At 40.2% G+C, this 26,043-nt stretch overlaps 1 protein-coding gene across 1 annotated transcript; it reads left to right on the top strand.

Annotated features, from left to right (window-relative positions):
- The first annotated feature begins 11,979 nt into the window (after positions 1-11,979).
- LOC121316425 (CB1 cannabinoid receptor-interacting protein 1-like) lies at positions 11,980-21,416 on the top strand. The gene is made up of 3 exons (XM_041251496.1): positions 11,980-12,475; positions 16,856-17,017; positions 20,730-21,416. Exons 1-3 carry the CDS (start codon positions 12,299-12,301, stop codon positions 20,760-20,762), a joined length of 372 nt encoding a protein of 123 aa, XP_041107430.1. The 5' UTR covers positions 11,980-12,298; the 3' UTR covers positions 20,763-21,416.
- Positions 21,417-26,043: the final 4,627 nt, after the last annotated feature.

The raw sequence follows: 26,043 nt of genomic DNA on the forward strand, positions 1-26,043 counted from the left end.
GGGACAATTAAAGCAACAGGAGAAAACAATTGGCGAGATTTTTCCGTTGCAATCCGACCTGTTTAACCCTAAAATCCGCCCAAGAAAAACAAAAAGAGAGCGTCGGGTGGAAAAATATGAGGGAACTCTGAGACGACAAGGGGAGGGGTCTGACACAAAAGTAAACCAATCGTTGAAACGGCAAGGAAAGGGAGTAGGTATTCAGTGTAACCGGGGCTGCGAGGTTACTGAGGTGGAAGGTCATGTAATAAAAGACACTCCTCTCTGTGTACCTAACCATTGGGACCGAGATATTGACTTGGGATATGAACAACAAAATGATCCCACGTTACAGTATGCTTGGAAACGGGTTAGATATATCGAGGGGAAGGATATGCAGGAAGGACAACCGGTGGTATTTCCGCATTTTTCTGTATCTGGGCACTTATTATATAGAATAACCCGGGCTCCCGGGACGGGACAGCTCGTAAAACAGTTATTGGTTCCTAGGCCTTTTCAGTCAGAAATCATGAGATTGGCGCATGACATTCCATTTTCAGGACATTTGGGAACTGAAAAGACTCAGGAACGAATTCTGGCCCGGTTTTTTTGGCCTGGGGTTTATGGTCTTGTGCGGAAGTATGTATCGGAGTGTCCTGAATGTCAATTAGCTGCCCCTAAGTCAGTTCGCCCCGCACCTCTGGTTCCACTTCCAATTATTGGGGTACCGTTTGAAAGGATTGGTGTAGATTTAGTAGGCCCTCTGGAGGGAACAGAGTCAGGATATCGGTATATTTTAGTAGTAGTGGACTACGCAACGAGATATCCAGAAGCTGTTCCCTTACGCTCTATGAATGCAATAGCTGTAGCGAATGAATTGGTAAAAATATTCTCTAGGGTGGGAATCCCGAAAGAAATTCTCACTGATCAGGGCACTAATTTTATGTCAGACTGTATTCAGCAACTATATAAATTATTGAAAATTCGTTCAATTAGAACCTCAGTTTTTCATCCACAAACGGATGGGCTTGTTGAACGATTTAATCAGACTTTGAAAAATATGTTGCGCCGCTTTGTAGATCAAGAAAAACGCAATTGGGCTAAACTGCTTCCCTACTTGCTCTTTGCAGTTCGCGAGGTACCACAATCCTCAACGGGGTTTTCCCCGTTTGAGCTCTTGTACGGTCGGCAGCCGCGGGGTATCTTGGATCTCATAAGAGAAGGCTGGGAAGAACAGTCAAAGGAGTCTAAAAATGTAGTAAAATACGTGTTGCAGTTACGCGATCGCTTAGAATTAGTCGGTCGATTGGCACATGACAATCTCAAAGCGGCACAGCAGAAGCAGCAACAAAGCTACAATAAAAATGCAAGAATTCGGAACTTTCGACCTGGAGATAAAGTGTTGTTATTGTTGCCCTCATCGGAATCTAAGTTGTTTGCTAAATGGCAGGGTCCCTTTCAGGTTATTCGAGCAATTGGTAAAGTCAATTATGAGATCCGACAGCCTGGGCGTCGGAAAGAAAGTCAAATTTATCATGTTAATCTCCTGAAACCGTGGAAAGAACGGGAAGTCCATTTTATATCTCCTGTACAGGAGGGAGAGGATTTTGGACCCTCAATTGAGTCAGAGTCAGCAATTGAGGTCCCGATGGGGGAACAATTAACTCCTGATCAGCGTGAAGAGGTAAGCAATCTAATTAAAATGTTCAGTGATGTGTTTTCTAACGTGCCTGGAAGAACGCATTTGATCGAACATGCTATTATCACTCCGCCAGGTCTAAGAGTTAGACAGAGACCGTATCGCATTCCAGAGAGTCGGAGAGATTCTGTTCGAAGGGAGGTGGAGTGTATGTTGAAACTTGGGGTAATTGAACCTTCCCGAAGTGAGTGGTGTAGCCCAATAGTACCAATAGACAAGCCAGATGGGTCACTACGATTATGTATCGATTTTAGGAGGGTGAATGCTATCTCCAAGTTTGATGCATATCCCATGCCTCGAGTAGATGAACTCTTAGACAAACTGGGGCAAGCTCGGTTTATTTCAACTCTGGATCTGACGAAAGGATATTGGCAAATTCCATTAACGAAAGCCTCTCGTGAGAAAACGGCATTTTCAACCCCAGAGGGTCTTTTTCAATTTTGTACTATGCCGTTCGGACTTCATGGAGCGCCTGCTACTTTTCAGAGACTAATGGACAGGGTTTTACAACCTCATCGAGAGTATGCAGCTGCGTATATCGATGATGTAGTCATTTATAGTTCTTCCTGGAGAGAACATTTGACTAGATTAGAAGCCGTCTTACAGTCTCTGAGGAGGGCGGGGCTCACAGCGAACATGGCAAAGTGCGCTATTGGAAAAGAAGAAACTAAATATTTAGGTTTCATAATGGGTAAGGGTAGAGTGAAACCGTTGGTTTCAAAAGTCCAGGCTTTGTTGGATTCACCGGTACCTACCACGAAAACCCAGGTGAGATCACTGTTAGGGTTGGCTGGTTATTACCGCCGCTTTATTCCACACTTTTCCACTATAGCCGCCCCTCTCACTGATCTCACTAAAAAGAACGCTCCAAATAAAGTTAAGTGGAGTGCAGAGTGTCAGACAGCCTTTGAATCTATTAAAACTAATTTGAGTCAGGCCCCAGCATTAATAAGCCCGGATTTCAGCCGAGAGTTCGTCCTGCAGACAGATGCATCGCAGACTGGTCTGGGGGCGGTTCTGTCCCAGGAGAGAGATGGTATAGAACACCCGATACTATACATCAGTCGGAAGTTACTGCCCAGAGAACAGAGGTATTCGGTAGTGGAGAAAGAATGCCTGGCAGTGAAATGGGCAGTGGAATCTTTAAAATACTATCTTCTGGGACGACCCTTTGTACTCATCACAGATCACGCTTCTTTAAAGTGGTTAGACACGATGAAGGATTCAAACGCTAGGATTACGCGGTGGTACCTGGCGCTCCAACCCTTCGCCTTTCAAATAAGGTATCGTGCGGGTAAGTTACATCAAAATGCTGATTTTTTTTCCCGGGAGGGAGGTAAAAGGGAAGGGTTAGAGGTTTCCGAGTGTTCCTTCGGCTCCACTCTGAGGGGTGGGATATGTGATGAGTCAAAGGGGTTTCGGTCTGTGATTCAGCCTCCCGACAGTAGGTGGCATCAAACCAACTCGGGACTTCCCTTACCAAGATCTCGTGACCATGGCAAAAGTCATCTTTTTGAGGGGCGGCACCTTGGTGAGGGGCGGAAGTACGAGTATGTAAATTCCAGCCACTGGAGTCAAGTGAAGGATAAGGACACGTGTCGGTTGGGGATTGGTGTTCCACTGACTACAGAGGCGGGACATTACATACTAAAGGGAACGTACTACTGTGTTCGGGGTTGGTCCGAAAGTAAAGTAGGAGGAGTAACGGGTGAAGGGAGAGACTGGTTTTGTGCAGCGGGTTTTTTTTGAAATACTAACATTTCTTTTGTCTTTTTTTTTTGGTTTATGGTCACGACGAAGACAAATTAAAGACGTGTCATCAGTTTGTGTTGGATTTCACCCCTGCACTCCTTCCCTCACACCATTTTGTTTTTTTGTTTGTTATTTAATCCTTTTTGTGGTGTATAGAAAATAAAAATAAATTATTTTATTTCTGTACACATAAATTACTGTCTGGACATTCCATTTAATACACTCTCGCCTTACCATCAATGGTATTGGGGAACTATACTCTGGGCTTGCAGTGTCCAGGGTGCTGTACTCCTTTGTAGTGTTAGTGCAGGTGCTCCAGGTGGTTACGCTGGCTCCTGTTGTCTCCATTTTCAAAATATTCAAAACAAAACAAACAAACAGCTCTCCGTCTTGTCAGTGTTAGCATAAGGGGCTTTACTCAGCTGCTTCCCCTTTATACTGCTAAACTCCTCCCTGTGACAAGTGTGGCACCACACTCTATCCAATTACCACACGCAACACAGCTGATCAAAATAGAGTCATTCAGCAGTTTACAGCTACGCCCTTTCCCCAAGATGGCCGACTTCCGGTTCAGTCCTACCATTGAGTCTGCCCATCCCTGTGAATGCGTACCACCAACCTTACTTAGCGCCATTCCTGGTCAGGAGGTAGATTTGCAGATCAGATTCCTTCTCTCCCGTTCACAGTGTGTCGTGAAATCAAGTAATTGGTGGATCGAATCCCACTGGCTGCAGTGGCTGTGGGCCCACTGGGGGCTGCATTAGCCTGGGGATAGGTCATCTAATCATGCATTTGTAGCCCCGACTATCATAGCTGGATTCAACTATTTTGGGACCCTAAGCATTTCCATAACTGCAGCCACCCCATAATAATAATAATAATAATAATAATAATAATAATAATAACAATAATAATACTTGTGTAAGATGCTTCTCAGTAGAAAACACTCTAGCACCAAAGACTGTGAAGGACCGATTAATCAACTAAAGAGTTGATCGCAGAATATATTTTTTTTTACAATTTCATCATGCTGAATTATTATTTTTTTATATCAAATAAAATCTACCAAGAGAAAATCTGCATTTTCTCCTCTTCACTCCAATCATAAGTGGGGTCAAAAAAACAGAAATTAAAAAAGGGAGGTATACACCACAAATTCCTGAAAAGACACAGGAAGGAAAGGGATATACTCGCCACTTCCAACATTCAACTTGTGAAAGGTAATTATGTAAAATTATACTGCTGGAACTGTCTTTTGTTCAGTACAGAAAAAGCAATATGGAACAGCAATGGCTACTGCAATCTAGTCTATCAAAGTCAACACAAAGACATGAGCATTATATATTTCCAACCTGACATTTTTAAATAAAACAAATCAGTAAATTTAACTAATGTAGTTGAGTGCCATACTTTTTTTTTTGCTCTACTTACAGGCATCAGATGATGCCAGCCTTACCATTCTGGGCCTCAAGGATTCATGTCTTCTGTTGATCTTCAGCTCCAGATCAGAAAGTGTGTTGCATCAGTGAGGCAATGTATGAATTGGGCATTTCAAATTGGGAAGAACAGCAGGAATTAAATAGTTAGACTTACACATTTTAGTGGAATATTATACTCAGAGGAATTAATGAAAATTCTAACTTCACAATAAAGATGTTTATTTAACAAAAGTTAAGTGATGATACTAAAATCATTTTAGTAATAGTTATTTGAATACGGTGAGAAAGAACAAAAAAAGGAGGTAAGTACTTACTTGTTTTTCAAGTGTATCACATGCATACACCCATTCACATATGGCAGGGCTATTAGAATAAGAAAGCATTTAATCAAACAAATACAATACAAACAGGCCACATAGCCCTACCCATAAGACATTCTTTGAAGACATTGAGAAACAAATATATATTTGTCAAATAAGGTATAAGAAGTTACTGGAATCCTATGAGTTCAGTTTCTAAAACAAGGTTGCAATATATAAAATGAATGACTCAACCCCACAATGACATTAACATTAGTATGATGAACAATAAACCAAATCCATCCAATGACTCGAGCCATGCTGGACAAATCTTAACTTGTATTTTGACTCCCACCAGTTGTATGTAATGTAACAATTTCTCAATCAGGTCCAGCCCATTGCATCAGTATTTTCATGTTTCTTTGTTGTTTTTTTATTATTATTTTATTGTGAATAAAATAAGGTGTTTTTTTTTGATAAAAACACAAATCTTATATCTAACTCAAAATCTTTCCTATAGAGATCATACATATATATTTTAATGCCACTTGTGTATTAGCATGTATTATTTTACCTTCAAATTATTATAATTTTACCTGCTAACTAAATGTATCCCTGCCTAACTACATGCACCACAAATTATATATACTGTATAGTCAGACATAACAATGCATCAGACCTGAACCCGAGCCTCTGTAGCATCAGTAGTCTTTGAAATGTCCAGAACTAAGTTCAGTTAATCCAGTTGGGTTCAGAAAATGACCACAATCCAAACCTTGCATCCCATGCTGCAATTTGTAATCCTATTTTATTTGTACACTGGCGGTCCCAGTGACCCTGGAAATAGAGCCACTAATCCTCGTCGGTCCTCCTCTGCCCTTAGGGGGGGCTGAGCAAGGACCCTATCCAAAGGAAAATTTCAAAAGCAGGTATCAGAATTGCACACAAAACCAGTGTCCAATGATTGTAATCCTTCTTGTGATATCTTTGCTGTTTCCCCAGATATTTTGCACTTTCTAATTACTTCCACAGCACTCAAAATGTATTCATTAGATGTTATAAGCAATGTTTTAATTTACTGCAGCAGTGATACGTTTCTGATTCCATGAAACAAGAACAATCCTTTTCCTTCTTTTACTAAAGTTTGCCAAAAGTTTAGTATTCATTGTCTAACAGTGACAAAAATGGTACTTCCCCTGTTTCTCAAGCGATTCTTTATCCACTTCTGAATAGTTTTCATGTTTCTTTTCTGCTCAGTGTCTGCGTTGTTTACTCCTGCAATCCCCTTGCTGGAGTCCAAAAAACATGATCGGCTTTCTGCACGTTCTGTTCTCGTTCTCATTCTTGTTCTTGTTCTTGTTCTTGTTCTTTTCATTCCTGCCCAACTCAACGACTCTGTATTTTTGGTTCTGGTTTTATAGCAGTCTGTCAATTGATGCAGAATGGCACGCACCTGTAGCAATTAAAGTCTGAATCCTGGGAAAGGTACATGACTGATTATGCTCAATTATTAATTTGCAAAACAAACAAAAAGATAACCAATATGCACACATATACATTAATCAATATCTTAAATAATTATAACAATTTACCCAAAGGTACACACACCTGCACAACAATTATAATTTATTTACCACCCCACATTATAAATTAGTCACTTGTGGTCATAATAATAATAATAATAATAATAATAATAATAATAATAATAATAATAATAATAATAATTATTTTTAATATAGTGCCTTTCACAATAAAAATGGCAGCAAAGCGCTTCACATGAATAAAATATTGACAAATATGAATAAAAGAATGGAAGAAAAGCAATTAAAAAAATGTAAATCAAGGCAGAGAATAAAAGGAACATCATTTTAGCATAAAAATGCTACATTATAAAAGTGTGTTTTTAATCTTGGTTTAAAAGTAATGACACTTGATGCTTCCTTTACAGAGCTAGGCAGATCATTCCAGAGTTTTGAATGCTCTACCACCTGTATTTTTTATCATGATCTGAGTGGGTATCTAGGAATACATGGTATTAAAAGATCATTTCAATACAATTGTGCAAGGCCATTTAATGCCTTAAAAGTTAAAAGCAACACCTTAAAATCTATCCTGAATTGAACTGGAAGCCAATGCAGAGATGCTAGCACGGGACTAATGTGATCTCGTCTCTTAGTCCTGGTTAAAATTCTAATGCACATGTAGTGGATTTCATCTTCTTAACTATATTAGCCAGATCCATATGACTAATCAAAGACAAAGGCTCAAAAATTTGGATCTGTGTAATGCGACTGAAGTTAACAGCAGCATAGTTTGATGACACATCTAAATTTGGTACGCTGTTGAATATTTGATTCCTAATGTCAGTAACTTGTTTGTTAAAATGATTCATGAAGTCATTACAACTTACCGATGATAGAGTGTTTGATTGGACAGACTGGAGGATTGTTTGACTTATTATTCTTGTTTATTTCAATGAGATTTGAATACTACGCCCATCTTGCTGAGGATAGTGCATCCCTATGTTTCAAAATATTATCTTTACAAATTAAATAATGGGCCTGAAGTCTAGTACCTCTCCATCTACGTTCTAGTTATGCATTTGTTCATACGTTAAACCTTGGGGAGAATCTTTTTATACCCACTTTCTTCATTTTGTAAGGTGCAATAGTATGCAAGGTGCTTGTTAGAATATCGTTCTAATTTTACACCAGCTCTTCAACCGATCCTGACTGAATTAAAGATGATGCGGACAATGCTTCCAAGAACTTGTCAGTAGTTGATGAATTGAGAGATTGAGATTTAATGCATGGAGCTAGGAGTTTTATAGAACTGCATATTAATACTTCAAAAATAATGGCAGAGTGATCTGAAACCGTAAGATCAATGATGGCAAAATTCTGAAATTTTAGACCACGAGAGATAACTAAATCTAGAGTATGTCTAACATGAGTAGGGTTAGTAACGTGTCGAGTGAAACCAAGGGACAAGCAATATAATTAAATCTCTTCCAAGGAGATCTCGTTCTACATTAATATATACATTAAAAGCACCTGACACCACATACATATATAGTTTAACCTGTAGAAGCCTGTGTGTTTACACATGATCAGTATTCAGTTGTATGGCTCAGAGACACATTAGACATCAATATGAGGACATGAAAAAGGGCGGAACTCGGGGAACTCAACACCATGTCCCTCAATTACTGAATGTATTCCAAAGTGACCCAGGAAGTGCAAGATAAACCCCATTCACACTTGTGATTTGAGGTCCTTTTTGTCATATGTGAACGCTCCAAAAAAGAAGAGGCAGCCCAGGGCCGGCCCAGATTTAGGCCACCGTTTCAATGTGGCCCAGGACTTGCAATACGAGACCAGGGCAGGCCTTTAGGGCCAGCTTTTCGTATCACATTACCAGTGTGGTTACGTAGCTCAAGTCTAAAAGCACGGATTGCAATCTAAGATGTCTTTAATGTAGTGGACTACCAGATGCCATATTGTCAAATTAAAATACATCTTTGCTAAAACAGGAGTTCCAAGTCTGTCCTGACTACCACTTTGGAAATGCTGCTCTACAGTATCCAATTATTTTACATTTTGTAATGGAAAATACAACAGCTCATATATATATATATATATATATATATATATATATATATATATATATATATATATATATATATATATATAGTTGCATTTTTTTTGATCATGTGTATAATGCTCAGTAATATCTGGTGTGAAAGGCCCTTGCGGGTATATGAAGGGATGTGGCAAAGCAATCGATTCCTTTGTATGGTTATGAAAGGACCGATGAAGGGGTACTGTGTTATAAGAAAACCGTGAGTTTTTGTGTGTTGTTTTGTTCAAGGAGAATGGAAATCTGCATTTCTGTATAGATGAGCTAGGGTATTTGGTGTGGTTTAACCTAAATATATTATTCTATTTCCAAACAGGTTTAGATAATCAAAGTGAAACAATTCAATATTATTAAACAAAGCTCAATGTCATGCCAATGGTAGCTCATAAAAGGTTTCTGACCATAAGATTTTAGGTGCTAACTAGTTTCTGGTATCATCTCTTAAGTTCACCCCCCTGGTTTTTGTATTTAGTTACCTGAACATTGTTAAGTAGTTTTGATGTAGGATGAGGGAAATGATGGGAGGGGGACTCTGGTTTTAGATTTACCAATACTACCTTTATTAAGCGTTACAGATTGTTGTTATTCACTATGACAAACAGTTAAGAACATTGTTAGTGGAAGTGCTGAAACCTAGCTGTCAAAACATGTCGTGCATCATCTGATTTGAAATACACATTGTATTGGTTTGTAAATTAATAACAAATTTATTGTATTTTTTTGTATAAGAGCCCGAAACACTTTCTACAATTCAGTTTCTAGAATGCAAAAATCTAAATCCACTAGAAGCAGAAAAAGTTGCAGTAAAAATGGATGGCCTAACAATTGTGATGGATTCTGCAGATATTGATGCAACTGGCTGTGGGCTGCTTATTTTGTATTGTATTTTATTTTTGGCATTGAATATCCCAAAGGTACTGCACACACACACTGTCATTTATGGAGAAACACTGGCTGAACATAAATGAAAAACAAAACGGCAATACCGGTTTTACAAATGTTATATATGGAAGCGCAACACCAAAACAGCAAGCTGCAGATCAGATTTTAACCCGCATTCTTTATCAGAAAAAACTAAGTAAAAAAACAAAGTGCAACGTTTCGTCCAGACGGCCTTCATGATGTAGTTTGCTGTTCCATCTGTACAATTTTGATCAGTGCTGGGATATTTGGGAGACTGATCCCAAGAACAAATTAAAACTACAAAAATATTGTTGAAGAGTTCAACAAGCTTTTTAAATTGATGACTAATTTTAATTGAAGCCTATTTTATTTTGTTTTACTGGACTCAGACAGACAAATGCTACGGCAGCAGCAACACTCTGACCCCTATGGCTTTACAGGAGCCTTGATCTGTAATATCAGGAGGTTTTTATTCCTGATGCTCCACTGCCCCACACCCACCTGTCTATTTGGAGCTTATTTACATAAATACATTATTTACATGGGTGGGAGGGAACGTTTGGGCTCAGCTGGCTTCTGTTACTCACCAGACGGCCCGCTCCACCTAGCTGGCCCCAACATTGACCCTTACTCCTCTGCTTCTGTGCGTGGGCACTCGGCATGAGTTGAGCATAACATACAGTTCATCTCAGCTGCATAAGTCAATAAAATTAAATGTAGGTACTTACATTACTGGCAAATTTGTTGATTCGTCAGTTCGTTTTCTTTTTACTAAATTTGTCGGGACATAACTAATGCGTAAGACACAAATATAGCTACGGTTTACTGCAAAGTTGGCTAAACATTCTGTATTATTATATTTTTTAGCAGACGCTCTTATCGAGGGCGACTTACAATTGTTACAAGATATCACGTTATATTTACATACAATTACCCATTTATACAGTTGGGTTTTTACTGGAGCAATCTCGGTAAAGTATCTTGCTTGTTCATGGGCACAACAGCAGTGTCCCTCGACCCTCCAGCTAGGAGTCCAGAGTCTTAACCACTTTCAATTTTGCCTAATTGAGATTTGCTATTGTAGTGTGCTACTCTAACTCCACCAGCAAAATAGGAACTTGGTAGCAAAATTATTAAGATGATTGAATAACAAGTCAATTTTATGAAGGGGCACAAAAAATGAAAAACTACATTTTAGATTTCAATTCTGTTAAATTGTAATATAAAGATTATTAGAAAAAAATATATAAATATTCAGTACCTGCTACATATGTTACAGCAAAAAAAAAAAAAAAAAAAAACCCTTTATGGATAATGGTTACTCCAAACTATTGTTTATTATTTAACAGTATAGCAAATGTTCAAATGATTTTATGATTCTTTAAGAGTGCAGTAGATCTTTTTTTTATATTTAGTTTCTGTTGGTCTATTTCTTTACCTGTATATATCCAGTGGAAATAAACTAACTAATGAGTTTAAATGGTCTTAGAACGCACCAATAAAAATGTTGTATCGGGGGGCGGACAATCAATTAATGTACGTCGGATGGTACATGACTTATTCTTCAACCTCAATGGCAGACGTGTGGGTGCCTTGCAACCCAACTACCAGTGACATTTATTGGCAAGGGGATAATTCAATAATAAATTGATACCTGTTCGCATAATCCTTTGTAGCAGTGGAACTGCATCGTCAAAATTGTTTTGAAAAAACTTAATGACACCTAAGGAGGAATTCATTATAACATGTTTACTATACTGTCAATGATATGGGGTTTACAATTAAATCAAAATGTTGAACATCTATTTATATTCTAAGAAAAAGAATTATGTACTCCTATTCAGTCTTCATCCATTGATATACGAATAATATATATAACATATATTTATATATACCTATCAATCTGTTATGTTGGGTAGTATACCAATACTATAAGTATAACCATATGATCAATGGTTGATTAAGGCTGTCCCATTATTAATTACAGTGTTAAAGACATCTTGACATTGTAATGCAATATTCAGTCTTGCGACCTAGGATCTCTAGAGACCCAATATAATATATATATATATATATATATATATATATATCTATATATATATAGATATATGTATATATATGTATAAATATATATACATGTATATAATATGTAAAGTATTTGCACATTAACACTCATACATTTCAGTAAACTGTGATATAATCTCATGTATAAAAACAATATATAATAACTATATACTGTAAACCATACAATTGGAGGCTAATTACAGAAGCGTTGATTTAAATTTCAGAAGGTCATTGTGAAACAAGTTTAAAATGCAAGTTGTAAGAAGCTGGGTGGAGCAAGTTACTTCATAACACATTGTTCTCTGCTTAATGTTATAGTTTTATGACAGGGAACGTAGAGCAGTCGTGAGCTGCTAAAGTCGAGTATGTCTGCAACTGGTGAAGGATTATGTGTCAATCTGGTTAAAATTTGACTTGGATTTATATGTGTTTCTACGTTTTTGTCCCATGGGGACCACGTCACAGTATCTCTTTAAGCAAGGGAGCCAGATCAAACCCATCCAATAGGCCTACCTTAAATAACAATGGGGGACATTACTCAATTAATAAAAATTGCAGTTTCTCTGAAAATACAACCCAATAACGGCCCGGTGTTTTTCAAAGTAGACGGGCAGAGATTCGGTCAGAACAGGACGATAAAATTGCTAACGGGATCTGTGGCAGGCTGGCGAGTGGATAGAGGCCCAGAGACAGACTGCAGTTCAAAAAAATAACTATTTTATTATAAATAAACAAAAATAAAGTGTACAAGGGCAAAATAACAGATACTCAAACACAAATAAAGCAAAAACAAAACTCACAAAAATAAAGTTTCCAGGCTGGGCAATGCCTTCACTGGATTTAGAAAATTCAAAAACCACAAAACAAACACCAACCTGCTTCCTCAGCTCCCTCTCTCCAAATGAGAAGCAGAGGCCTCCTTTTATATCAGGTGGCTGGGCGCTGATTGATCGTTAATCAACCTAATCAACTAATCAACCCCAGCCACCTGAACATAATAAACCCAGGCAGGTAGGGGAAGTTAACCCCATCCCTGCCAATTTAAAGGGCAGAGCTTTGCTCTGCCACACACCTCCCCCCATGTACAACGTACACTGGCCGCAATCGGCCAACTCCCCCCTTCCCCCCACCCTCCCCACCCCCCTCCCCCCAAGAGTCCAATTATGTCCCTTGGGTGGGCTGTTATGGTGGGTGGTGGTGGGCGGGGTTGATGTCGGAGCCCCCAAGCCTTCTTTGGTTGAGGGGGCCCCGAATCTCCAAGGTAGCACGGCGACGGCGGCCCGGGTCCCTCTGGTGGGGAGAGGCGGCGACGGCGGCCCGGCTCCCTCTGGTGGCGGAGGCGGCGACGGCGGCCCGGCTCCCTCTGGTGGCGGAGGCGGCGACGGCGGCCCGGCTCCCTCTGGTGGCGGAGGCGGCGACGGCGGCCCGGCTCCCTCTGGTGGCGGAGGCGGCGACGGCGGCCCGGCTCCCTCTGGTGGCGGAGGCGGCGACGGCGGCCCGGCTCCCTCTGGTGGCGGAGGCGGCGACGGCGGCCCGGCTCCCTCTGGTGGCGGAGGCGGCGACGGCGGCCCGGCTCCCTCTGGTGGCGGAGGCGGCGACGGCGGCCCGGCTCCCTCTGGTGGCGGAGGCGGCGAGGCCCGGCTCCCTCTGGTGGCGGAGGCGGCGGCCCGGCTCCCTCTGGTGGCGGAGGCGGCGGCCCGGCTCCCTCTGGTGGCGGAGGCGGCGGCCCGGCTCCCTGGTGGCTGGTGGCGGAGGCGGCGGCCCGGCTCCCTCTGCTCTGAGAGCGGCGGCGGTGGCTCCTCCCTCTCGGGCTCTGAGAGCGGCGGCGGCGGCTCCTCCCTCTCGGGCTCTGAGAGCGGCGGCGGTGGCTCCTCCCTCTCGGGCTCTGAGAGCGGCGACGGTGGCTCCTCCCTCTCGGGCTCTGAGAGCGGCGGCGGTGGCTCCTCCCTCTCGGGCTCTGAGAGCGGCGACGGTGGCTCCTCCCTCTCGGGCTCTGAGAGCGGCGGCGGCTCCTCCCTCTCGGGCTCTGAGAGCGGCGGCGGCTCCTCCTCCCTCTCTGGCTCTGGGAGCGACGGCAGATCCTCCTCCCTCTCTGGCTCTGGGAGCGACGGCAGATCCTCCTCCCTCTCTGGCTCTGGGAGCGACGGCAGCTCCTCACCCCTCTCTGGCTCTGGGAGCGACGGCAGCTCCTCCTCCCTCTCTGGCTCTGGGAGCGACGGCAGATCCTCCTCCCTCTCTGGCTCTGGGAGCGACGGCAGCTCCTCACCCCTCTCTGGCTCTGGGAGCGACGGCAGATCCTCTCCTCCCTCTCTGGCTCTGGGAGCGACGGCAGCTCCTCCTCCCTCTCTGGCTCTGGGAGCGACAGCAGATCCTCCTCCCTCTCTGGCTCTGGGAGCGACGGCAGCTCCTCACCCCTCTCTGGCTCTGGGAGCGACGGCAGATCCTCCTCCCTCTCTGGCTCTGGGAGCGACGGCAGATCCTCCTCCCTCTCTGGCTCTGGGAGCTGGGACGGCGGCAGATCCTCCTCCCTCTCTGGCTCTGGGAGCGACGGCAGATCCTCCTCCCTCTCTGGCTCTGGGAGCGACGGCAGATCCTCCTCCCTCTCTGGCTCTGGGAGCGACGGCGGCTCCTCCTCCCTCTCTGGCTCTGGGAGCGACAGCAGATCCTCCTCCCTCTCTGGCTCTGGGAGCGACGGAGGCTCCTCCTCCCTCTCTGGCTCTGGGAGCGACGGCAGATCCTCCTCCCTCTCTGGCTCTGGGAGCGACGGCAGATCCTCCTCCCTCTCTGGCTCTGGGAGCGACGGCAGCTCCTCCTCCCTCTCTGGCTCTGGGAGCGACAGCAGATCCTCCTCCCTCTCTGGCTCTGGGAGCGACGGCAGCTCCTCACTCCCTCTCTGGCTCTGGGAGCGACGGCAGCTCCTCCTCCCTCTCTGGCTCTGGGAGCGACAGCAGATCCTCCTCCCTCTCTGGCTCTGGGAGCGACGGCGGCTCCTCACCCCTCTCTGGCTCTGGGGACGACGGCGGCTCCTCACCCCTCTCTGGCTCTGGGGGACGACGGCGGCTCCTCACCCCTCTCTGGCTCTGGGAGCGACGGCGGCTCCTCACCCCTCTCTGGCTCTGGGAGCGACGGCAGCTCCTCGCCCCTCTCTGGCTCTGGGAGCGACGGCAGCTCCTCGCCCCTCTCTGGCTCCCGGGAAGGCGGCTCACCCCTCTCTGGCTCTCGGGAAGGCGGCTCACCTCTCTTTATTGGAGTGACCGGTGGATCTCCCATGTCTACCGCCAGGTAATTAACCACCATGAGGGCAACCTCTGGGAAGGAGGCCGGGTGGTGTTGTTCCTCCCACTGTTCCCACCTCTCCCCATCTCGACGCCACAGCGTGTTGATAACTATGGGGAGATCGTGGACGAGGTCTGCCTCAGGGTGCATCAACCAGTCCCAGATCTCCTGGGACGGTGGTGAAGGTGGTGGTGCTGGAGGTAGTGGGGTGGCCCCTGATGCCCGGGGTGAACACGGCACCTCTTCCTGGGCCTGGTTGTAGGGGCATCCTGCCCAGTTGTGGCCGTCCTCCTCACACCGGCCACACCAGTTTGCCGGTGGCACGTCTGGGCAGGACCGCCAACGATGGTCCTCCTTCCCACACCAGGAACACCAGGGGAAGAGGCTGGCCGGGTCCTCCAGCGGTGGCTGCAGCAGCTTACATTTCTTCAGCTGCTGCTTTTCCTGCCTTTTCCACTGTCTGCTCTTCTTTCCCATTTTTTTTTTTTTCAAAAAAAAAAATAAATAAATAAATACTGCTCTGAGCCTCTAGGTGGCGCTATCCCACTTCTGACACCAAATGTGGCAGGCTGGCGAGTGGATAGAGGCCCAGAGACAGACTGCAGTTCAAAAAAATAACTATTTTATTATAAATAACACAAAAATAAAGTGCACAAGGGCAAAATAACAGATACTCAAACACAAATAAAGCAAAAACAAAACTCACAAAAATAAAGTTTCCAGGCTGGGCAATGCCTTCACTGGATTTAGAAAATTCAAAAACCACAAAACAAACACCAACCTGCTTCCTCAGCTCCCTCTCTCCAAATGAGAAGCAGAGGCCTCCTTTTATATCAGGTGGCTGGGCGCTGATTGATCGTTAATCAACCTAATCAACTAATCAACCCCAGCCACCTGAACATAATAAACCCAGGCAGGTAGGGGAAGTTAACCCCATCTCTGCCAATTTAAAGGGCAGAGCTTTGCTCTGCCACAGGATCTCACAAGTACAAATCGAAGTGGTTGTGAGCCAGGCCAATTACAGCACACTGTAATACAAAGGTTAACCTTAAAAAAAAAAAAAAAAAAAAAAAAAAAAAAAACAGAAACAGAAATAAATAGGATACTGTGTGTTACACTATGTGTTATTGTTGCTTTTCTTTTACCTTTTCATTATTTATTAATGAGTAACATCTAGGTTAAATCCTACTGTATTATTTTGATGTGCTACTTGGTGGGCTATATGTTTTACCGTTTATTTTTTAACAAATTGTTTCTGAACAAAGTACAATAGTCGCCATTTGCGGTTGATTAATTACTGGCTTTTTTATTTTTAAAGTCGCAACTTCAGTAGAAATAAGCCGATCAATAGCAAAATACAGTATGTATGACTGTATGTACAATATGTAGAACAGCCCTATAAATCATGCCTTTTTACCTAATATGTATTTAAAATAAAATGCACTACTGATGGTTTCTCTAACAAGGGCAGAAAATGACAGAAGGTGCAGACGGATTACGAGTGATCATTGCTTGCAATGCCAAATCCTCCGTCTAGACAGTGCAGTACACCCGCCACCATTCATTTCAAAGAAGCTGTGCTTTATATACAATATTGTCATCAGAAATTGCCTATTTTTTTTAGTCTTAGCTGACAAATGTTAACCTTTAAATAAATAAATAAATAAATAAATAAATAAATAAATAAAAAAAGCGTTTGAAAAAGAATACATGCCCTTACATAGGAATAAATTATCATTTGTTTTAGTTTAACTGTGTCTACTGACAAAGTGATTTTGTACTGCACAATAATATTAACTGAATGATTCTATGTGTCTTGCAGATCAATGGGTATAGGTGGAGTGAACTTCCCCTTGGAGCAGACATCTAAAGACCCTCAAGTTGTCACTTACACTGGAATCTATGACGCTGAAGGAATGACCCATACCAAAAGTGGGGATAGGCAGCCTGTGCAAGTGAATATACAGGTAATGGAATTCCATGGCCAGCAGGGAACAGATTTAGTAGGGTCCAAGAGCCCCTAAAAAAAAGCCAATGCAGCAAATATGGATTTAAGAGATAGGGTTTAAGGGTTATGTGTTTGATGTTGTGATTATTAAACAGTTGCTGTGGTGGTTACACATGTGCATTTGCACAGTATACTTGGGGATCTATTTTTGTATGAAACTGATAACTCTAAACAATGTATGTCAGAGATATTAGTTAAAGAAAAAGTCTTGTTTCATTGTAAACAGGACAGGGGTTGTACAGTGTATACCTGTATAGTTATAGCCCCCTTTAACAGTCTGTAATCATGCACAGCATTGAAGAATATTAGTCTACTACCTGAAGGGAGTCAAGTGTTAGAGGTTATGGTGTCTTTACAAATTAATATTTAGTTCCTTTTAATGTAATGATTGAGAAGGGTCAGTCTTGAAAACATGCCAGTATATCAAAATCATTATTTAAATGAATGGGTGTTAATAAGGAGAATACATGGAAAAAATGTTTTTAATTTATGGTGCATAGGATTTGATTAATGTGCTATGCAAATACATTCACTGGCATTTGTTTTGAAATACCTTATATACAAACTGCATCTCACTGTAGCAAGTGGCTCTGTATATAACACAATACAAAGATGAAGAGAGCAGGACCCTTTGTGTCAAATCAGTGCCCATGATGACCCACACCTCATTGAGAGCGTTTTCAGTTTAAGCAAAGCATTTGTGGCAGCACATAATCCAATTAAGAGTATAGTTAGACAGCTATACAGTGTAGATAAAACAGTACACACACACACACATATATATATATATAATATATATATATATATATATATATATATATATATATATATATATATATATATATTATATATCCCACATTCAAAAAACTCAACTAAACTCTTAATGTTGTTTAATTAAGGTGAGTATTACATCCTCCTCCTGCGGATCGTACATCAATAAACTGGAGGACCGTCATTTTTCTTCATATTTGCTGACTTCAGCAATAAAAAAGTACCAAAACTGAGTTACTTACGCAGAGTACAGTATATTACTGTCGTCAACAGTATAGGGTTATCTGTTAGCATATGCCAATCATTTTTATCGACGCACATTTTTTCCGTCAGTATATATATATATATATATATATATATATATATATATATATATATATATATATATATAGATATATATATATGATATATATAATTAGAACAGATGACTGTAAATTGCTAAACCTTCCAGTCTAACGATATATGAGCATGTGTACATTTTACTAGCTTGTAATTGCCTTCAAGCCATCCATCATCTTATAAATGTAATTTAAAATTATATTCATGTAATCTTTGAATATTATTATGAAAGAAACCAGAATAGCCCTTAAAGCATCTCAGCGCAAACAAAACAAAGTTTGTGCGCCGTGAAGACGCTAAAATAATTCTACTTACAGGAAAATTATTTGGTAGCTATAAATAAAAAATAAAAAAACATGGGCCCAATGCAGAGCAGCAGTGAAAGCAAAGAAGTTACTGGGTTATAGTGAAAGAGATATACAGGGCCCTATTCACAAAGCTTTAACTCATTTCTGGTATAATTCTGATACTGACACATACCAAGCTATGGAAAACACAATAACACATAAACTATATCACTAACTAGACATAGATTCTTAGAGTTATTTACACCAAACTATCATTAGCATGCCTGGGTTAATAAGGGCAACAAACCACAAATAAAACACTCATAGGGGCTTTAAAGTAGTCATAAGTTGTTCCTTATTCATGTTAGAATTGTACTTGTTTTTTTGTTTTTGTTTTTTCAGAACAAAATTGCGATAATTAAATTTTGGAGTAAATAACTTTGTGAGTCTGTCCCTGTGAGTGTAAACAGCACTAAGTGACACAATGCTTATGAATGAGTGAATTTACTGTTGTCTGTGCACATAGAGCTTCACCACAGCCCACTTTTTATTAGTGTGCCCCATAGCTTGTTCTAGGCCAGTACCAAACACTACATCAGGCCTCAAGCCGAAATACTTTGCCAGTCCTGTACCTGAAAGTGTTCTAGGCTGTTGGCTTCTTTAGCAAAATTCTAGAAAGCACTGGGGATGCAGTATCCACCAAACCTCTTTCTATAGAAACCCTTATCCAGTTGTGATGATATATATTATAATATATTTATATGCACATATTTTATTGGGAGTATCAGAAGCTGGGAATATAATGGGATGTCTATACATATGTCTTTACATATGTACGTATCTCATACATTTTTACTTATATGTATAGAACCACATCCAATTGGCAAGGGGATTCTATACCATGAGGCCACAGGGGTGCTTTAGGCTTCTGCATTTTCAAAAGACACCAGGATGTGATGACTGAAAAAGAAACAAGTAGAATACATCAGTTAAGCTATCCATACCAAGCATCTCTTTAAGGCTGTTGTTGGAGTTACTCATAATTGAGTCATTAATTGTTTTTTGGTCTCAAATTAAAATGCATTATTCATTATCAAACATAGAAAACAATACTGTATACAAAAAATACTATGGTGTACAAAAAAACTATTGACAGGGTCATCGAAATCCTCCTAAGACGTGCTGCAGACCCACTGCAGTTACAAAGCAGTATTGGAACAATACGTTTCTGTTTGTTTTATTTTATGACTGATCTGAATATAATGTTTATTCATAGAAATCATGCTGGACTTATGTACTTACTTTCGACCAAAAGGCATATCTATACAATTCTCATTATGCCATTCAAATCACCATTGATTATCATACATCAGGCTCAGTGGATTTCGTTTATATAATAAAAGTTGCTTTAGGCACACTGTTCAAAACCCAGTCTGTCATTAACTGCTGATTTAATTCACCTAGCTATCTTGCATGTAACCACAAAAGCATCAAACTAAAATGACATTCAATTACATAAGTGTATGTAATAACTCCTACACAAATCAAAAAATGAAAAAATGTTAGCATTGTCACTTAATAACTTTACAAAAACAATGTATTATATTATGCTCTCTACTGTGTAATTTACATGAATTCTAGTACCTCTATGGCTATGGAATAAGGTTTTTTTTTTTTTTAAATAACACTATCAGTTCCCTCAGATGGAGTTGTACAGCATTATATTCTGTATAAATTAAAGGACAGGGTGGCTATAAAACCAGTGCTGAGATATGACACCTGGCTTGTGTGGAACAAATTACATTTGTTTTCATTATACTGTCATTTTGGATCATGCTGGTCTGTGTATATTTATGTGGTAAGTAAGTGATTGTTTGACATGCTGTTTCCATATTATATTAATGAAGAATGACCAAATAAAAGATGCTCAGTGTCAATGAATGTTATAAAAGGTCCTTTCTCATAAGCAGCATAAATCTGAAATAAATCTGAGATTCCAGACATAACCTATTTAAACTTGGTTTTAATTCTGTTTTCTGAACTATATAAGTATGACTGAAATCCAGTCCCTTCAAATTGAGAATTTAGTTGTTTTAAAATAGAGCCATAGATCTGGCTTGATTATGGTGATAAACGTTCTCACTATAAATGTTAACAGTAGCTTGGTTGAAACTCTCACTGTCCCTACATCCAGTCCTGGGTTTTACAACACCTTTCAAGCAGACAGGAGTCTTGTCATTGTGTTACAAGATAATGGTTTATTTCTTTTCACAGTTCAATGAGGTTGGCAATTTTGAGTCCGTTTAGCAAGTTAAATACTACAACTACCACAAGAGGGATCACTGTCAGTGGGGGAACAGCTCCAGCAGCATTGAGTACGAATGTAAACCCAGCGAGACACGCAGTCTCATGTGGATCAACAAGGAGATGTTTCATTGAGGTTCAACAAAAAAAAGTTGGACAATATCTGAGGACTCTTGAATATCAACCAGTAATGAAATTTGCAACAGGCATGCATATCAAACAACATCTTCTTAGTAGAACAGTCACTTGTTGCTCTATGTCAGTTTCCCTAAACCTGGTTATGTGGATCTGAGGTATGTCTGTTGAAAATACTGTGGTGAAAGTACAGTTTTTGTACTTAATAACTGTATTATTGATTTTTTTTTTTTTTTTACAACAGTTACATTGATAATAGCAGTAATCTTTTTACATATTTACTTTAATTGCAATTGTGTCCATATCCTAACTTCTTTAGCATATCTGTTTAATTTTCAATTACTTATGGGAATTCAGCATCATGTGGTGAAGCTGCATTGTACTATGCTTGATATCATTTTGTAAAAAGAAAATTGTATTATGTGTTATTTTGTAACATTTAACTGTTTTGAATAATACATGAATTACATGTAATACAAAATGTGCTCAAATTCTTCAGATAATGATATGCAATAAACTCAATAAAACAGCCTTTCTAGTCAATGATTTGTGCTCAAGCAGAATGGTAATAGTGAATACCACATGGATAAGTTACTCATATACACTGTGTGGCACATTATTATAATTTCCCGTTTGATCTCTATATTATATTTATTATGTGCTTACCCAATAAAAGCACTACTATGTTTGAGTCCAGGGTAAGTCATACAAACATGGTTCAATCCTGTTTATGCCAAGTTGCTGAAGTTAGCTGGGGGTCCCACAGAGAGTGGCATTTGCTCTCCTATGGATTAAAGAAGGGAATTGACTAGGCATGGTTAACTTTTTCGAGCTTCAGTACCCCCAGCTGTTTAATGGCCCTTGCCTCTAGGGTTCAGGAGCTTGGCAGTGTTTTTCGCTTTGGTTCAGCACATCAAATAAAGGGTCTGTTGTGTCCTCCTGACTGGTAAGTGAGTTGTAGCGAGGCAGGAGATGACATTCAAGTTGGCCATTCCAAACTGGTAAGAAAAAAGGGGTACATTTCATAAACAGTTGACTAAAAAAGAAAGAAAATAAGTTCAGTCACTTCCTCCCTACTTATGACTAGTAGATCTAACAATTAATAAACACTGTTACAGAAAAGTATATCAGTGTGTTTTGGTTTGTGATAACGGTAAAAAATCTAATCTTGGCCCTGGTGGTCGGAGAGTGTCCATCATATTAGATGCACAAACACCATTTTTGAAAAAGTCAATTATATTGACACAGGGATGATGCTTGTCTACTTTGGAGTTAACCAACTAAACTGTGTTCAACTGATTTGGTTTTAAATTTAAGAACGAAATGTAGGTCACCACACCATCTTGTTTTACAAAAGAAGACAATTTTTCCATATTTGAATTCCATTGTCCCCAGGATGACGCCTACCAAGTTAGGAGTTAGTTGGTTAAATGGTTTGCAAACAGAAGCAGCTTGATGTTTGGGCCACATTTTGGTGTATTTTGTGGCAGCCATTTTGATAGTAAAGTTTGTCGCAGCAACTGCTGCTTCGCAAACTTGAAGCAGGTTTGGTTGCTGATGACATATGCAAAGTTTCAGATCAATCAGTTCACTGCTTCCCAAGAAGATTTTGAAAGGTTTTCCAAAAAAATGCATCAGGCCGCCATCTTGGTTGACACAGGAGTGCAATTTTATAATAATAATAATAATAATAATAGTAACTGATTAGGAATTTACCAGCTTTATCTTGTTCCAGTTGTTCACCATCCTGTGCAACACATTTCTCCCAGTGATTCTTCAGTTATGCAACGAGACCTTGCAGTCAAGATGGCATTTTTTGCATTTTGCTCTATACCCCTTTCCAGTTTTAGATTTTATTTTCTTAAAATAACACCAAACTGGGTCACTTGTTCTGCCTGACTTGTTGTCTTTTCACTGACTACATGTAGATTAACACTTACTTAGTTTGACCTGATAAACTCTGTGATTTTGAGTTGTTTTAGAAATTATTTTGTAAACAAACAATGCCAGGCAAATATGACCCCAGATATTTATTAATGTTACTTTGTATACATTAAGACAATGCTTTCAATTGGTCTTTCCATTATATTTGTATTGCTATTATTATTATGTCTGGAAATTGGTTGTACCTAAAAAGGACAGATAAAAACCTGTGCTAGGCTTAGGTTAGAAGAGATTAATTTTCTTGGCAAGTAACAGCCTTTTTCTGATAATGTACCATAGTTAACCCTTTGCGGTCCATTTATTCAGCGCTTGTCAGGCGCGTCAGGTCCAATTTATTTTCACACGCTCTGGTTATTTTACACACGCAGTTTAATTATTTTTTTTCAGAGTAAAACAGGTTTAAAAGGCACTGAATCACAAAACCATACTCAGTACTATATCTCCAGCCAAGCCCCACCCCTTGTTCGTTGTATTTTTCACATACATCTTTATAGACGTGCATACTGATAAATCCTCTCCTGATCACCAAACTCCTCAATAATGCGATCCAAGTCATTATTTTATTACTAGAACATCTCAAAAAGCTCTGCAAATGTCTATGATATTCTTTGAGCGCTGGATGCAGAAGCAGCTATCTCCTTTGTTTATGTCCATGTTATCTCTGTGGTGTATGGGGCTATCAGATACACCTTTTTTTTCGGCTTCATTCGGCTCCTATCGGTCTCACTCAGCCATTGAAAGGTTTTCTCTGCTTTTTTTGGCGAAAAAACGACCTGTGCTTTATGTCTTTTTGATGATGTCGGACAAGGTCTGACATTGGACCGGAAAGGGAAAATTGGAATGTTGGACCTGGTCCGACATAGGACCGCAAAGGGTTAATTATTATACTGAATTCTGCACTATCCACCAACTTAGTTTTGTGTTATAAAATTGAAAAATAACTTTATGATCTAATTAAATACTGTATACCTCACTCTATTACTGTGATTTGTAATATTTTGCATATAAACATACATACTGCATTGCATAATAATGGAGATTAAATTGATCACGTAGCTTGTTTCACATACAGCAATAATTTGCTTTATTCATGTATTCATTTAAGATTTATTTGGCTTGGTATGTAATTATTCACAAAAAGCCATTTGCAACATCCTAAGAATGTTAAAGTACCACTAAAATTGTCCATAATTTGAAAAAAAAATCTAAAAAATCGGATTTAAATAAAAAAAGCAGATTTATTTATTTATTTATTTATTTATTTATTTTAATCAAAATATCACCAACCCTGCATAACATACATTAAGAACTACTGTTGTTACATTATTCAAAACTGTTCAGTTATGAATTGAAACCGTAGTGTGGGACGCGGAGATCACATGATGTGGGTGGGTTGGGATGAGTGCGAGTGTGACGAGATAGTGAGATGGCGTCGACTGAGCTAAGACACAGTCCTGGCTACCGGTAGTTACCCACTTACAGTAAGGTGGGAAAACGTAATTTCTGATTTTAACTATCAAAAAATCAAATCAACTTTTGTAAACAGTTTTCATCAAACTTAAACATATCTGAAAAAAAAAACATGACAAATATTTTAAACTTGTAAGAAATACTTTTTTATGCACAAAACTTTGCTTTAATTTTCATGCAGCGGCCACCTTGGATTTTATTTTTAAGCTTTGCCGACTTTGAGCTTTTGTAATTAAAATTAGAAACATATTTAGAGATAAATTATTGATGGAACCAACAGGGCCTCTGCCTACTCCTGGGATGTCAAAAAATTCACAGCTGCCTGGCATTGGGTTATTAAAATAAGTACTAGTTACAGAATGTTTGTTTGAATCATTTAAGTCTTTATTAAAATGTGTTATTACCACATGCCTTTTTTATTTATTTTTTTTATTTTTATAGAGTGCAACAGACCTCAAGTGGTTTCAAAGCGCTGTACAGGACATGAATATACATTGAAAAAAATTATTAAAAAAAAAAAACAGCACACATACATATACAAAAAATAGTACACAGCATAAAGTACCAGTGTCAAAACATTTGACAATACATTCTTCCAATTGAATCAGCACAACTTGTGAAAACAAAATGTTTTTCTTTTCAGCGGTAAGGCGGAGTTCTACAGGCAGAGCATTTCAGAAAAAGCACGCGTGCCAAAACGTTTTTATTTAAAACGTGGCTAGCACAGGGACATGGTGGAGGACCTCAGAATCCTAATAGGATTATAGACCTGCAATTACTCAGTCAGATAGTAAAGAAGTTGCTGATAAAGTGCTTTGTAAATTAAGCACAGTCATTTGAATTGTGCATGCAGCTCAACTGGGAGCCAATGTAAATCCAGTAAAATTTGGGAAGTTGGATCCTGACGGGATCGACCAATCAAGAGTTGAGCTGAGGCATTTTGAATGCTCTGGAGCAGTCTGGTTCGACACTGAGCCAGACCCACGTACAGGGTGTTGCCATAGTCGAGACAAGATGTTACATGGGCATGTAGAACAGTAGCATAGTCTCTGTCAGAGAGAAATGGTTTAATCTTTTTAATTGTCTGTAGATGGAACATGCAAGTTTTTACTACTTGTTTTATCTGAGGCAGAAATGAAGAGAATTGTCCAACACGAGACCAGACTTTATTCATTAATAGGGGGAATGTTCCACCGACAGTTAACGACAATACCTTATGCCTCAGATTGCCAAGTTTAGCCTCTGACCCATCCAGCAAGTATTCTGTTTTGTCAGGGTTAAGTTTCAACCAATTGCCAGACATCCAGCTATTAATATCAGAAGACAAGCGGACAGAGCATTAAAGTCCTGCTCATCCCTCATCGGCATACTGGTGTAAAGAAAGGCCACGTGTCTTGATCAGTTCCCCCAGTGGCTTAACATAGATGTTAAACAGTAGGGGAGATAATACGGACCCCTTTGGGACTCCACACATGACTGGCCTGACTGAAGAGGAATAGGGACCCATTGTTATTTTATGGGAGCGATCAGTCAGAAACGACCCGCAGATGTCCATATCCTGCACCACCCTCTGCAATAAAAGATCATGGTCTATTGTGTCAAAGGCCACTGAGAGGTCTGAGAGGATGAAAATGGCTGAACCCCCTTTATCTAGCATGCTAAGTAACTCATCAACAAAACACAAGGTAGCTGTCTCAGTACTATGGAAGGGTCGGAATCCAGACTGATTAGTGTC

Source organism: Polyodon spathula, chromosome 5 (assembly GCF_017654505.1).
Source record: "Polyodon spathula isolate WHYD16114869_AA chromosome 5, ASM1765450v1, whole genome shotgun sequence".
NCBI lineage: Eukaryota > Metazoa > Chordata > Actinopteri > Acipenseriformes > Polyodontidae > Polyodon > Polyodon spathula.

Coding starts and splice junctions, on each gene's coding strand:
- LOC121316425 (XM_041251496.1), top strand. CDS start 12,299: ATGGGGGACATTACTCAATTAATAAAAATTGCAGTTTCTCTGAAAATA. Junction 12,476..16,855: donor GCCCAGAGACAGACTGCAGT/TCAAAAAAATAA, acceptor TTAACTGAATGA/TTCTATGTGTCTTGCAGATC. Junction 17,018..20,729: donor CTGTGCAAGTGAATATACAG/GTAATGGAATTC, acceptor TTCTTTTCACAG/TTCAATGAGGTTGGCAATTT.